The 15,382-nt window shown below is 38.9% G+C and overlaps 2 protein-coding genes across 2 annotated transcripts; both read left to right on the top strand.

Moving 5' to 3' along the window:
• The first annotated feature begins 5,399 nt into the window (after positions 1–5,399).
• On the top strand, positions 5,400–9,845 carry ASDURF (ASNSD1 upstream open reading frame). The gene is made up of 4 exons (XM_088830814.1): positions 5,400–5,633; positions 8,027–8,080; positions 9,085–9,160; positions 9,759–9,845. Exons 1-4 carry the CDS (start codon positions 5,544–5,546, stop codon positions 9,827–9,829), a joined length of 291 nt encoding a protein of 96 aa, XP_088686940.1. The 5' UTR covers positions 5,400–5,543; the 3' UTR covers positions 9,830–9,845.
• A 5-nt stretch (positions 9,846–9,850) lies between these two features.
• Positions 9,851–14,847, top strand: ASNSD1 (asparagine synthetase domain containing 1). The gene is made up of 3 exons (XM_055398235.2): positions 9,851–11,308; positions 11,585–11,766; positions 14,296–14,847. The coding sequence occupies exons 1-3, from the start codon at positions 9,851–9,853 to the stop codon at positions 14,567–14,569; spliced, it is 1,914 nt and encodes a 637-aa protein (XP_055254210.2). The 3' UTR covers positions 14,570–14,847.
• Positions 14,848–15,382: the final 535 nt, after the last annotated feature.

Here is a 15,382-nt window from a genome sequence, read left to right on the forward strand (position 1 = left end):
GACTGCCTACAAACACAGTCCAGTATCTCAGGCCATCATCTTCTGACACGATTCCTGATGCAAGTCACGAGCTCAGATTGCATCACTTCTACCTGATTTCACCTCCGTGTGATTGTCTTAGAGTCCATCCATATTCCCACCCTACTGGATTCCAGGGCCCCTCATCTGCTCCCAGAGACTGCCCTTTGACCTGCTAGTCCAGGCTTCTTGGCATCTGTGGGTCAGTCTGTCTCCTTTCGACCAACTCCCAGTTATTTCTGCCCCCATCAGCATTAACAGAACCAATCAAAATATTGTGACAACCAAAAGTTCCTCCACACATTTTGAAAAGAAGTGGCTGGGGCAGTAGTAGCCCTGCTGAGAACCACTGGAAATAGATGAAAGGGTATATCTTCAGTGAGAACAGGTCAAGCGTTTCAGAGCCTCGTTCTTTCCTTTCCATTGATTCATAAATCTGTTTGTGTTAAAATCATCAAGGGTAACCTCTGATTTATCTATTTAACACATGCTTAGATACTGCTTAGTATATGCCTGAAACTGTTAAAAAAAAAAAATACTCTACAACTATTAGCTCATTTAATCCCCACAACAACCATCTGAGATAGGCACCATTATTACTCCCGTTTTACAGATCAGGAAACTGGGACTTGAGAGTTTTAATGACCTACCCAAAGTTTCACATCTAATATATGTAGAGGCCAAAATTCAAACCCAGACATTCTGGTTATAGGATATATGGTTAGCACTTTGCTCTGCAAGAAACAATCATGTCCTGTCCACAAAGAGTTGATTTAGTAAATCTGGGGAAAGGGTTGAGAAATCTATATGTAACTGAACAAGACTTTCAGGTGGTTTTATACAGCAAGACGGTCACCCATCTACTAACTGATATTTGGGAACTACAGCATTACTCCACACCTCATTTGGGAGAGACAGGACATTGGAAACTTGCATGGCTAGAAACAATCTGTGTTAGATTAAACTGAGGAAAAAACAGTGTTTGGGATACTGTTTATTCAAAACCTTGAAAGCCAACCTAATAATACACATCACTTTTACAAAATGGTCAATATTGAACTATGTGTTATTAAAGCAAATGAAATATATTAAGAATGCAGCATCAGAGGAAGAGTATAAATAGCATTAATAAATATGAGTTATCCTATGAAGCAGGATATCCAGCAGCAATGGACTTAAGTGAAAGACGCATGAAAGAAGGAAGAACAGCCTAGCTGTTTGTATCCTAGGCTCCAGGCAGACTGCCCTGAACCAGTCAGGCAATACAAATGATACCAAGTAACCCTAAAGTATTGCTTCAAGCAACCCAGGAGCTACAGCAACCAAGGGGAAAGATAACAGCGATTAAATAAACACGAAGTAAACAACATAACATGTGAAAGAACTTTGAAAATAGCTTGTCACCACACCAGTATGATTACCACTGCACAGCTTAGTATTGCATTATCTTGGGGTGGCCTCAGAAAATAAATAGAAACATCTGAACCAAAGCAGAGCCATAAGCAACAACTCTCTCAACACCACCCCTCCCACAAAGAGGGATGAAAAACAATAGGTCCGTCAGCAGTGCTTCTGGCTACTCACTCCAGAAACAACCGTGAAAAGTGTTAGTCGCTCAGTCGTGTCCACTCTTTGCAACCCATGGACTGTAGCCTGCCAGGCTTCTCTGTCCACGGGATTCTCCAGGCAAGAACACTGGAGTGGGTCGCCATGCCCTTCTCCAGGGGATCTTCCCAACCCAGAGAAGGAACCTGGATCTCCCGCATTGCAGGCAGATTCTTTCCTGTCTGAGCTAGAAACAACTGTAGGTCAGGGTCAATTCAAATGTTAATGAGAGCTCCCACTCTGCCAGATTCTACCAGAGGAGGTGAGTTACAGAGAATACCCTGGGAAGTTCATTCTCTAAAGCTTTACAGATAAGTGCTCCATCACCCCCAAACACTAATGAAGATGACATCTTTTGTATGTCAGGAGAAGCCCCAAAGAAATTTGGTGAACCTTAAAGGTTTTGGGATATGGAACCAGACGGTGGGTTAAAAGAATGTCACATTTTAGTTTTTAATTAATATATGATTTGGCAGTAATATTAAAAAAAATTATTATAGGTGAATAAGACTTCAAAACTAAATGTACTTTGCCAAAATTTTAGCATATTTCAAAATTTCTTTTCAGAGCCTTGTATTACAAACCAAGGCAAATAAGATTCACTGTCATCAAAACTTCTCCAACTTGCTATACTTCCTCAAGTTTTGTCTTTCACTGTGCTCTTTCATATTCTGAACAAGGTGACACTTTAGGACTCTCTTTCTCCGTGCAAAACAAGACCCGTTGCATTACTTTGCATGCTGTCTTATTATCTCCCTTAACGTGGTCTTAGCCCCATATTAACTATAACTTTCAACCAATTTAATAACTTCTGTTTCAGAGGAGAAGCTGGAGGTAGATCATTGAGAACTGTTACATGCAAGCATTTCAGCAGATGAATAAAACTCATAAGTTCACATAACACAACTGTCTACAGCCACACACATTCCTTTCACACCTTCTGAAAGTGGCAAAAATAAATACATACATTAACACGACTCAAAAGGATAGCCATTCTATCACCTATAAAAGCAAAAGTATATGAACCTAAAATTATGCTTTTATTAATCAATGTTTTAGAATTCAATGTTTTTAAAATCTAGTTACCAAATGATTAATCAGTAATTAATTTAATATTATCTCAGGGTTTTAAGGATTTTTGAATTATATTTAAACTTACATAGTACAAAACATAATTTCTGTGGATGTAAAAATTTGTCTTAATAACTTTAGTGAACACAAATTAACATTTTCCATAAATTTAAATATTTTCTAACAATACTATTAGCTTATTTAAAGAGTAAATCAATATAAGTAGTTTAAGAAGTTCAGATTAGCAGATCTCTTCCTGAGAAAACAAATCTAATGCCTTTTTATAAATGTGTTTGTATTTATTTTACTTAACATTGCTAAATCAGAGATAAGACACAAATGTCTTTTTTTCCTTAAACCAAAATTATTAATCCAGGCTGATTTCTCCAAAGACTCACCTTAATTATATAGACTTGGATTCTTCAAATGTCTCTAAGCTAGTAATTTTTTTTAAGCTTAGCACACCTAAAGCTTTAGAAATTCTGTTTCTTTTTAATTTGAGGGATTTATGTGAGTGCATATGTTTGTCTTTAGACCAATCAGATCAAAGTTCCTTTAATTTAAGAGGCTTTAGAATGGAATTTTTCAATACACTACAGAATAGGAAACCATTTTACATTTACTCAGCAAAATATAAAGGCTGTTATAAATTATAGACACAGACATATAGAGAACTTACAGCTTCAGTTTTACAAACTGAACCCCAGGGTGAAACTAAACAGAGAATCACAAAAATTCACCAGCTTAGATATCAAAAAGCTGTTCATCCCAGTTGGTGTACAAAATTCTTGATTAATTTGATCTCACAAAAGACAAATGGAAAGACTAAAAACCTGGATTATTTATTTTCTCACTTCTAATAGATACTAGATCTCCGTCAACCAAAAATTATCACCAAATGTGTGCATGTGTGATCAGTCACTTGAGCCATGTCTGACTCTTTGTGACCCTATGAACTGTAGCCCATCAGACTCCTCTGTCCATGGGATTTTCCAGGCAAGAATACCGGAGTAGTTTTCATGCCCTCTTCCAGGGGATCTTCCTGATCCAGGGATCAAACTCTGGTCTCCTGCATTCAGGCAGTTTCTTCAGCACTGAGCCATCAGTGAAGCCCTATCATCAAACGGTTAGGCTATGAATCCAAATTCCCAATCACTGTTACTAATGTGGAATAACTTAGCTAAGCATAAATTAGAAACAAAACCAAAATTTTAAAAAATCAGTTAAAAGACAAACAGACAGTAATCTTAATTCTATAACCACTTTGGATGTACTCTAAGAGCCAATAAAAGGTATTCCTGGGTTCAAACAACTCATGAGGTACACTTCCTTAGCCATAAAGTCTGACTCCATCACACGGTTCACTTGGGCATCTTCATGAAAACTTAAGATATCCTCTGTTAAACTATACTTTGCAAAAACAGGAAATCTTTTTTCCTGTACAAATATAAAGTGAACATTTGTCAAAGTTTTATTCAATTCATTAATTAATGAGGGAATAAGTAAGATTCTAAAACCAATTCAAAGAGTTTATGAGAAAGTAGACATATATTGATGCTTTTGAACTGTGGTGTTGGAGAAGACTCTTGAGAGTCCCTTGGACTGCAAGGAGATCCAACCAGTCAGTCCTAAAGGAAATCAGTCCTGAATATTCATTGGAAGGACTGACGCTGAGGCTGAAACCCCAATACCTTGGCCACCTGATGCGAAGAACTGACTCACTGGAAAAGACCCTGATTCTGGGAAAGATTGAAGGCAGGAGGAGAAGGGGACAAGAGAGGATGAGATGGTTGGATGGCATCACTGACTCGATGGACAGGAGTTTGAACAAGCTCTGGGAGTTGGTAATGGACAGGGAAGCCTGGCATGCTGCAGTCCATGGGGTTGCAAAGAGTTGGACACGACTGAGGGACTGAACTGACTGAGACATATATTATTTTAAAAATTAGGATAGGATTGCAGAGTTAGATGCAAAACTGATTAATATCTTGCAGAACACTAAATCACAGTTTGTGGGGTCATCTGGTCTATCAGGTAGAAATTATTTTCATATCTACCAAAAATCTACCAGTTACATCCCTCCACCCCTAACAGAATATAAATGAGCCCAGTCAATAAAAAGTCAAACCTAGAAAAGCTGCGAAAGAACACCTTGGTAATCTCTTGCCTATTTCCAGGTTTGGGATAATTTTTCTCATAGGAGTGAGACATTGCAAATATTGCACGGGACATATATCCTAAAATTTCATTCATTTATCTGAAACTCATCTTTTAACCCTGACAACAAACTAACATTAACTTTATCAAGTCTGTACAGGGTCATTACCAACAGTGTATCTCTTAAATCTGTGTCTGGCTTCCATATTTTTGCCTAGATAATAAATATTAGGGGCTTCCCTGGGGGCTCAGAGGTTAAAGCATCTGTCTCCAATGCGGGAGACCCAGGTTCAATCCCTGGGTCGGGAAGATCCCCTGGAGAAGGAAATGGTAACCCACTCCAGTATATTAAGTGGTATTTGTACTGAGCTGCCAGTCTTTATATTCACCACTAGGGGGCGCATATAATTTACAGTCTACTACGTGCCACAGGGTAAAGAGCGTTTCAACCTCCCACCCGCCAGGGTCCGTTCAGGACCCCAATCACTTGTGCGCACGCGCGCAAGCACTCCCGGCCCAGATCGGGACTGCGCAGGCGTTCCCGTGAGCACGCAGACGCGGCTGACAGGGCTCGCCGGAAATTGAAAGGGAGGGGCTGGGGCCGCTGGGAGCGCGGACGCGCAGGCGCTGCGGGCGCGGAGGTGCCGGGCGGCCGTGCGGCCCGCTTCCTGCGTGTTTGCGTCTCAGCGGAGATGCCCAGCCGGGGTGAGCGGCCCGAGGACCACGCTGGGCTCGTCCCCCCTGAGAGCTCGGCCCTGCACAAGGAAGAGCTCAGCAGCAAGGTGAGTGCGGGACGAGGCAACGTGGCCCTCGGGCTGCTCGCCCCGGAGACGAGTCTCGGGGCCCCGGGGCCCAGCCTGGACTTTGCCCTGCTGCGGCAGGTACTGTAAAGGGACGCCTTGAAGCTGGCCCCGAGATTAGACCCAGATGGTAGGAAGGCGGAAGCTGGTTTTATTTTTTTAAATCAATTTTTAACAAATTTTTAAAAGTATCATACAGTAAAGTTTGGCTCTTTTTCATTTTCTCTATATTTAAATTTGTGTGACCACCACCACAACTGGAATATAGGCTACCCTAAAAGACTCCCTTTATAGCCATGCTCTCCCCCGCCCAAAAGCTCTGGCCATCCGTGACCTGCTAGACATCAGGACAGTTTTATCCTTCCCAGCACATCATGTAGATGAAATCACAGTTTATGCCTCTCTCAGTTTAATGTCTTTGAGATTCATGGTTGGATTTTTTCTGTGTACTCTTAGTTAAAACTTAGAAATTACCTCCCACCCTAGATCTGTTGCCTGTAGTCTCTCTCAGAAAATGTCAGCCCATCCATGCAGTTGTCCATGCCAGTAACCTGGGAGCCCATCTTTGCATCCATCACGAAGTTCTATCAGTTTCACTTTTGAGGCCCCTTTGTAAGGTGTCAGTTTATCACTGTGTACACTTTTAACCATCTTAAACCTGCTCCTTGCATCTGCCATAGGGAATGCTGCAAAAGTTTCCTAACTGGTCTCTCCTTGTCCATTGTTACCTTCTCCCCGTCTATCCTTCATTTAGCAGGAGCTATGAACTGATGCGCCTAAGAATGCTATTTCATTGTTGCTCTTCTGCTCCTCCCCCCACAAAGGGGAGCCAATATAACGCCATAAATGGAAAAAAAAAATTTTTTTTAATATTTGAAATGAGATGGCTATAATGTTTCAGGTAATAGATGTCTGAGATGATACTTTGGTTCTGTCCCAAACTGACACTGGCATCTTGGGCACATCTCTGATTCCTCTGTTAGAGTTTTCTTGTCTGAAGTACTAAAGTATACCTGCCGTTCCTAAAATGAATGGGAAAGTGCTGTTCAAACATAAGCCTTAAAAGGAAGTTGTACAAATTCAGTCTTGGAATTCAGCCCAGTCTCTGTAATCAGTCACGACAGTGGCTGGAAAGCAGAAGGGTACACATCTGTGGGGAATGAATTTTCAAACTGCACATAGGTTGCTCTGATCACTGCCATCCGTTCCGTTCCGTTCCGTCGCTCAGTCGTGTCCGACTCTTTGCGACCCCAGGCTTCTCCGTCCATGGGATTCTCCAGGCAAGAATACTGGAGTGGGTTACCATTTCCTTCTCCAGGGGATCTTCCCGACCCAGGGGTTGAACCCGGGTCTCCCGCATTGGAGGCAGACGCTTTAACCTCTGAGCCACCAGGGAAGCATCACTGCCATAGCATGCCACTTATACTGATGTATGACAGACCCCCAGGCGTCAGAGGTTAGAGGCTGTTAGAGGCTCTAGTGACACTGTGTAATCGGTCATGTTTGCAGTATCACTATCATTACTGTAAAAGAAATTTAGTTTCCATTTAGTTGAGCCCTCTTCTACTTAAAAAAGGTGAGACCTAGTTCAAGATTGCCAACCCTGTGCTAGCTTTTGAGATAGAGGAATAAAGCAAAGATGGAAAAGTGATGAGTCATACTACCCCTGGTGGCTCAGACCATAAGAGTCTGCCTGTCATGCCAAAGACGTGGGTTCAGTCCCTGGGTGGGGAAGATCCCCTGGAGAATGGAATGGCAACCCACTCCAGTCATCTTGCTTGGAGAATCCCATGGACGGAGGAGACTGGCAGGCTACAGTCCATAGGGTCGCAGAGTCAGACATGACCGAGCGACTAATACTTACTTACCCCCCATGTAGGATACTTAACTACTACTTGCTTAGTCTGTCTGGCCATACCATTTAGTATGTAAATCATGAAAAGCATAGGTATTGGGAGGGAGGGGTCACCACCCCTCATTCCATTTTTTTTTTAATATACAATTTAAATCATTGAAAAATTGGTATTACTTTCTGGGCTCGATGATTTTTTTTTTGATGTATTCTCTATTTTAAATAAAAGATAGAAACTTTATTTAGTAACTGTAGTTCTTGCCTGAATGTGAATGTTGGTTGCCAGCCCCCTGTCTGGGTGTAAGGGGCCGTCTAACACTTTGTCTGTCTAATCACTGTTTTTTCCCTCGACTTTCTGCCACCTGCACGCCCACACAGACTGCTGTTGTAAAGAGTCTGTATATTCCCAAATTGCCCACTTGGACAATCGATACTTAGAGCCCCTTATCCTATCTCTTTAAAGGGGTCTTATTGAGCATACTTTGATGATCTCTGATTTAATAGGTTTTCTTTATTTCAATAGATTAAAGAACAAAAAGTTGTTGTGGATGAACTTTCTAACCTGAAGAAGAACAGGGTGAGTTATTAGCGTTACTCTGAATACTGTGTGGGAGGGTTTGATATCAACTGTATAAATCTGTGTATTAATCATAGTTGCTAATAATCTTTCCCCAACATATGCAGTTGACATTACCTGTGAATCAAATGATACTGATTGTACTATGTTATCCTGGAGCTGTAGTCAATAATGGTATTTGTTTTGTACTTGAATTTGGTGTATTCTCTTGACATAAATAAACTTTGAATCTATTGAGAAGAGAAGAAGCTATACAGGTGAATGTGGATAATTATTTTTTGTTTGTTTATTTTTTAAAAAAGATAATGCTACCGCTTCCTCTCCCTACCTCCTCAGGTTTTTACTCCAAATCTTTAACGTGGTTATTTAACTCCATTTTCATTAATGTATTCATCGATAAGCAAGCTTCTGCTTAGTGTGTCATTATACTGCCAAACATTGTTAAGAAATGATTTGAGCCTTTAAAGCTTTTAAAGATTACTGGATAACAGACAGGTTAGACATTTCTCATATGTGGCGTAATAGCAGTTAAGGTACAGTTGATAACAAACTTTGTATAAGGCAAATTGGCAAAAATGTATCAAAGTCTTAAAGCTGTATAATATTTTGGTCCATCAAATCCAGTTTGATTCCTGTTTATAGGAATTGATACATTAGGAAAGTATCATGGACTACATAGAAATTTAGTTACAAAGACATTCATCACAAATTTGATTTATAATAGTGAAAAGTTGGCAACATCTAAATGACAAGATAAACTATAATATTACTGAAGAAAAATGGTATTAGGTATATTCAGAGGGAAAAAAAGTTTTAACCTCAGTGTTAATGGTAGCAGTTTCTAGATAGATGGATAATGGATGAGTTCTTTGTTTACCTTTTTTTGCCAAGGTATTGTTCTGAACATGTTACTAAAGTTCAATAGTAAGCAGTAATAGGGTTCAGAGTTTTGACATCTACGTTTTAGATCAAATCATGATATTAGCCTAAATTATGTTTTGCAGAAAGTATATAGGCAGCAACAGAACAGCAACATATTCTTTCTTGCAGACCGAACAGAAATGCTTTCTGAAAGCAAAAGTAAGTTATTTTGTACATTATACAGAAACAAAAAACTTCTTTTGTGGGCTTTCTGTGGAAATTAATGATGGTGCCTCAATTATACTGTCTACAGCTGAATGTATAAATATATATATCTAAAGATTGGATGGTGGTATACCAGTTAATAAAATTAGTGGAATGGTTTGGTTTTCTTCAAGTTATCCTTCCAATGGTGAGTTAACAGTAACAATAAAATTAAATTTAAGAACTATAAGATGTGTTAGAAAGCCACAATAATTAATGTAAGCTTTAGAATTTTAGATAGATTTATGTATGAAATATTTCTGCCTTTTTGATTTTTAGTGAATCACTTTGACCCTGCCAAGTCTTACAGAATTTAAATGATATGTATATAAACTGTGCATAGCCCAATGCCTGGGTCAAAGTAAGCATTTAACAACAACTAGATCCCTAAATGATAAACATTCTTCAGCAGAAGTCTGTTGTAAATTATTATTTAAACTAGCCCAGTACATATGTGGTTCAGTCTTGGAAAATAGCTTGTTTTGCCTTTTGAATTACTAGGTAAAGTTCAAGAATTTTTATTCTTTACTATGTCTTCTCCCCTCTCCCACAGATATATTGGATGAGCTGAGGAAAGAATATCAAGAAATAGAAAACTCAGAGAAGACCAAAATCAAGAAATAGCCGACTTGATTTTACATAGCAATGTGTGGCATTTGTTGTGCAGTAAGCTTTTCTGTTGAGCATTTTAGCAAAGATTTGAAAGAGGATTTACTGTGTAATCTTAAACGACGAGGGCCCAATAGTAGTAAACAGTTGTTACGGTCCAGCGTTAACTACCAGTGTTTATTCTCTGGCCATGTCCTTCACTTAAGAGGTGTGTTGACTGCCCAGCCTGTGGAAGATGAAAGAGGCAATGTGTTCCTGTGGAATGGAGAAGTCTTTAGTGGGATCAAGGTTGAAGCTGAAGAGAATGATACTCAAATCATGTTTCATTATCTTTCCTCTTGTCAAAATGAATCTGATATTTTGTCACTCTTCTCAAAAGTCCAAGGTCCTTGGTCTTTTATATATTATCAAGCATCTAGCCATTCTTTGTGGTTTGGTAGGGACTTTTTTGGTCGTCGTAGCTTGCTTTGGCATTTTAATAACTTGGGCGAGAGTTTCTGCCTCTCTTCAGTTGGCGCCCAAGCATCTGGAGTGGCTGATCAGTGGCAGGAAGTTCCAGCATCTGGAATTTTCAGAATTGATCTCAAGTCTGTTTCCATTTCCCAATCTGTCATTTTAAAGTTGTATCCTTGGAAATACAATTCTGGGGGGGATGATATCAGAGCATGTGTTAATAGCCTGACTGAGATTTCAGCAGACTTGCCAGCATTTGTCTTGGTGGCAGTAAATGAAGCCAAACTGTATCTTAAAGAGCCTGTTGTCCCTTTAAATATGGCATTGCCACAAGCCGCATTTGAGTCCCATTGCAGCAGCATTTCCAGGAGTCCACTGACAAGAGAGGCCCTTCAGGTCTTTCTTACTGATGGACACACAAAAGAAGTAGTTCAGCAGTTCATTGGTGTCCTGAGCATCGCAGTCAAGAGACGTGTCTTGTGTTTACCTAGGGATGAAAACCTGGCACCAAGCGAAGTTTTGAAAACTAGTAACAGGAAAGCAAATGTCGCAGTTCTGTTTTCTGGAGGGATTGATTCCATGGTCATCGCAGCCCTTGCTGACCATCATATTCCTTTAGATGAACCAATTGATCTTCTTAATGTGGCTTTCATGACTAAAGAAAAGACCATACCAGTTAATTTTAACAAAAAAGGGAGAAAACAGAAAAATCATTGTGAAATACCCTCTGAAGAATTCTCCAAAAGTGTTGCTGCTGCTGCCAGCCCTGGTGAACAGTTCAATGTACCAGATCGAGTCACAGGAAGAGCGGGACTGAAGGAACTGCAAGCTGCCAGCCCTTCACGGATTTGGAATTTTGTGGAAATTAATGTTTCTCTAGAAGAACTGCAAAGATTAAGAAGAACTCGAATATCGCATTTAATCCAGCCCTTGGATACAGTCCTGGATGATAGCATTGGCTGTGCAGTCTGGTTTGCCTCCCGAGGGGCTGGTTGGTTAGTGACCCAGGATGGAGCACAGCTGTATCAGAGCAGTGCAAAGGTATGACACAGCTGCTCAGGATTTCTGAGACCTAATTTTGACCCTTAAAGCTTTTAACACTTAAGTTGCAAGAATATAGCATCTTTTAATTGCATTTAAACTACAACACACAGTATATGATTTTGTAAAAATTGGGCATAGTTTACAATCTTATGACTTTGCCTTGTGGATTTTTTCTGAAAATGTTATCTTTGGGATTATTATTCTTTTAAGCTTTTATTTTCCTTACTGCATAGTAGGTAATATTCTGATACAGGTTTCTTTCAACCTTGGTAGGTAGTTCTTACTGGAATTGGTGCAGATGAGCAGCTTGCAGGTTATTCTCGTCATCGGGTCCGCTTCCTGACGCATGGGCTGGAAGGACTGAATAAGGAAATCGAAATGGAACTGGGTCGAATTTCTTCTAGAAATCTTGGTCGTGATGATAGAGTTATCAGTGATCATGGAAAAGAAGCAAGGTAATTCTTGTTGTCTATTGCAGGGTTGTTCAATAATTTTGTAAAAGCAGTAGACTGAACCTAAAAAGGAGACTTTTAGGTTCCTTTTTCTTTGGATACTTGTTCGAATGAGTAACAGTAGCAGCAGTATCTTGGCTTTGTATTACAGTTAGTCAGAAGCAATGCTGGAGAGGAACCAGAGGAACAGTTTTTCCAGAACTCATTCTCCAAGAAATGGCTTTACAATAATTTTCAAAGGTGATACAATGAAGTGATTAAAGGCCTCAGTGAAAGACTGTAAAATTTGAGGTAGTGAAATACTGAAGGAGGTATTTCAAGGGCTCTGTTTTGTTTCAAATGTTTGCTCTCTTCCCAAGCTTCCTCCTCCAGCGTTAACAGAGCCTGACTTTGTAGACATTTCTTGTATGTACAGGCATACTTGGAAATCCTGCATGTCAGTTCCAGACCATTGCAACAAAGCGAGTCAAATGAATTTTTTCATTTTCCAGTGCATACAAAAACTATCTTTATACTATGCTGTAGTCTATTGAGTATGCAGCAGCATACTTTTATGTATGCTGTATTTAGACATAAAAATGTATTTATATATTTAGTATTTAAAGTATGTATTTAGTATTTAAAATATGTATTTATGTATTTAGACATAAGTAAACATACATTTGTCTAAATTTTTATATATATACCTTAATTTAAAAAAACAAAAAGCAATCTCAGTGATAACATCAAAGATTATTGATCACATACCACCATAACAAATATAATTGTTCTCGTTTTTGTTGTTTAGTCGCTAAGTCATGTCCAGCTCTTTTTGGCAACCCCGTAGTCGCTCTCCAGGCTCCTCTGTCAATGGGATTTCTCAGGCAACAATAATGGAGTGGGTTGCCACCATTTCTTCTCCAGGGATCTTCCCATCCCAGGGATTGAGCCCAGGTCTCCTGTACTGGCAGGCAGATTCTTGACCACTGAGCCACAAGGGAAGCCCAACAGATATAACAAGAAAAATTTGAAATATTGAAGCATTTCCAAGAATGTCATACAGAAACATGAAGTGAGCAAATGCTGTTGGAAAAATGGCACCACTGATAGACTTGGCTCGTCTCACAGGGTTGCCACAAACTTTTAGTTTGTTAAGAAAAAAAAAAGCAGTCTCAGTGAAACACAGTAAAACAAGGTATGCTTGTATAGGTCATACTAATTTAAATGGTGGTTCCAGTACTGGTGTCCCCTCTATCGGAGGCGTTCTGAACACAATTTAGTCATCCATTCCAAATTTTCTTAATAGTTTCAGAGATCAAGGCACTTACATGTGTATATTCTTTTTTAATCTTAGGGGTTTGTGTTTACCTACAACATATTTCTGATAATAGTAAACAAATGCCTGAATACAACTTTTTGAAGCATTAAGGAAAAAGATGTGCCATTTAATTATAAAAAAGCAGAAGTTTGTTCAAGTAGGTTAATTTCAGTGGTAGTTTTATTGCAGGGGTAACAAGCACGCAAGGAGTCCAAATGAGCTTTGTGGGAGTTGGAACATCATAATATACCAGCTCTGAGACTTCTCTGATTCTTGTCTCTCCTGTGTTATGCTTATGTTGCCAGTTCTGACATGTAAAATTAACATAGTTTTCAAAATTTTATTATAAAGAAATAAGTAACACCACAATACAAAGTGTGTAAAATGTTTTCCTTTCGAAGTGTATCTGTACATGAGAGATAAAAAAATTCAGCCCGTTTCAACTAGGTTAGAGAAATTTATTTTATTCAGTAAAAGCAGTTAATTCTAAAATATGATACCCGTGGGTAAAAATGGATATGAAGAATGTTTAAAACAGCTAACGCAGAATTGTAATTGAACGAATACCACTATAGTGGCTAGATCTAAACCAGTTTATTATGGATTTTGGCATACATATTAACCATACCCTATTAGTTTCTCGTTTAAATTTGCTTTCACAATTCATTTTTATAAAATATTCTGTTTAAAGAATGCCTTTACCCTTTCCGATCTCTCTGCTTAAGCTAAAGTAAAATGTAAAACACTAGGGTAATTGGGGATGGGGGAGGGATTGGAGTATTTTGAACAAACAAAGCACAGTTTGCTAGGACATGAGGGGAGCCTAAAGAGCAGAGAGTTGTATTCCTTCAGTTCAGTTTCTTTAGACATGTAAAGAGCAGACACAGTTTGAATGATTAACTCAAGACCATGCTTGTTTTCAAGGCATTCCTGAAGAGACCTTATGAAACAATTTGAAATTATTTCTTGACAGGCTTGATTTGTTTGTTTATTGAGGGAAAAGTTTTTTACATTTTAGTATGTGTATTAAAATTAGAAAAGTATTGTGAAATAATTTTTAATGTGATTAAATTTTAGCTGTAAAGTTGTATAAGTAACTAGAATATTTTTAATTTAGAAAAATTGTGCCCTCAATAATTAATTCATATCTTAAATTTTAACATATTGAGTAAAATGCAAACAAAATAATCACAAGATATAACTTTTTTTAATAGTGGTTATACTTTTTATTTTAGATTTCCTTTCCTGGATGAAAATGTTGTCTCCTTTCTAAATTCCCTACCAGTCTGGGAAAAGGCAAACTTGACTTTACCCCCTGGAATTGGTGAAAAACTAATTTTGCGTCTTGCAGCAGTGGAACTTGGTCTAACAGCCTCTGCTCTTCTGCCAAAGCGGGCCATGCAATTTGGATCCAGAATTGCAAAAATGGAAAAGAATAATGAAAAGGCATCTGATAAATGTGGAAGGCTCCAAATCATCTCCTTAGAAAACCTTTCTGTTGAAAACTAGATGTTTCATAGTGTAACAACATTTACTGAATGGTGGTTTTTTAAAAAAAATAAAATACTCTGCCACCTTATTATTGCATAATGTGGTTTTAAAGTTCATTACATGAATTTTTATATAACTCTGTAGAGTGTGCCACCAATTTAATCAAATTGATAACTCCAGAGAAAGAGATTACACTTGGGAGAATAACCTGGATATTTTAAACTGTGATGTTAATATTGCTTTGAACTCTTACATGGTTATGTCCCACCAGCTGAATAAAGGCAGCTTTTATGGACTCTCTTCATGTATTTCTCTACATCCAGAAATACTAGTAACTCAGTTTGTTATCATTGTTATTTAACAGACGAGAGAACTAAGGTTTTTGAGGTTCACACTCCTGATTGATGTGTGGTGCATCTCTTTAGGCAGTTCACTGCCCTGCCTCGAGAACTTTTGAAGACTATTTTTAATATTCTCCTGTCCCACAAATCTCTAACATCCCTCTGTTTTCCCATTGTCAGCTCATGACCTGGGCTTTTCACAGAGAAATCAAAATGAAGCCAAGAACTACTTGATTTTGCAACAGCAGAAGCTCTAACTTACCTGTGCGTGCGCCCACCCTTTTCTCCCTTCTTGCTATTAGAAAGAGAAACGTATTTAAAATGTTCTAGTACACACCAATTTAAAGTGCATATCCCGGTCCTACATCTTCCATCTCTTGCCTCCCATTCACCGTCACCCTTTCAACCTTTCACCTATTTACTGAACTTCACCCCAACCGGACATCCACCCGCAGTATTCATTCGTGACCGTGATACCAAGGTCACATTT

The sequence above is a fragment of the Moschus berezovskii genome, chromosome 2 (genome assembly GCF_049115385.1).
Source record: "Moschus berezovskii isolate FMDL1 chromosome 2, NW_MosBer_1.0, whole genome shotgun sequence".
Taxonomy (NCBI): domain Eukaryota; kingdom Metazoa; phylum Chordata; class Mammalia; order Artiodactyla; family Moschidae; genus Moschus; species Moschus berezovskii.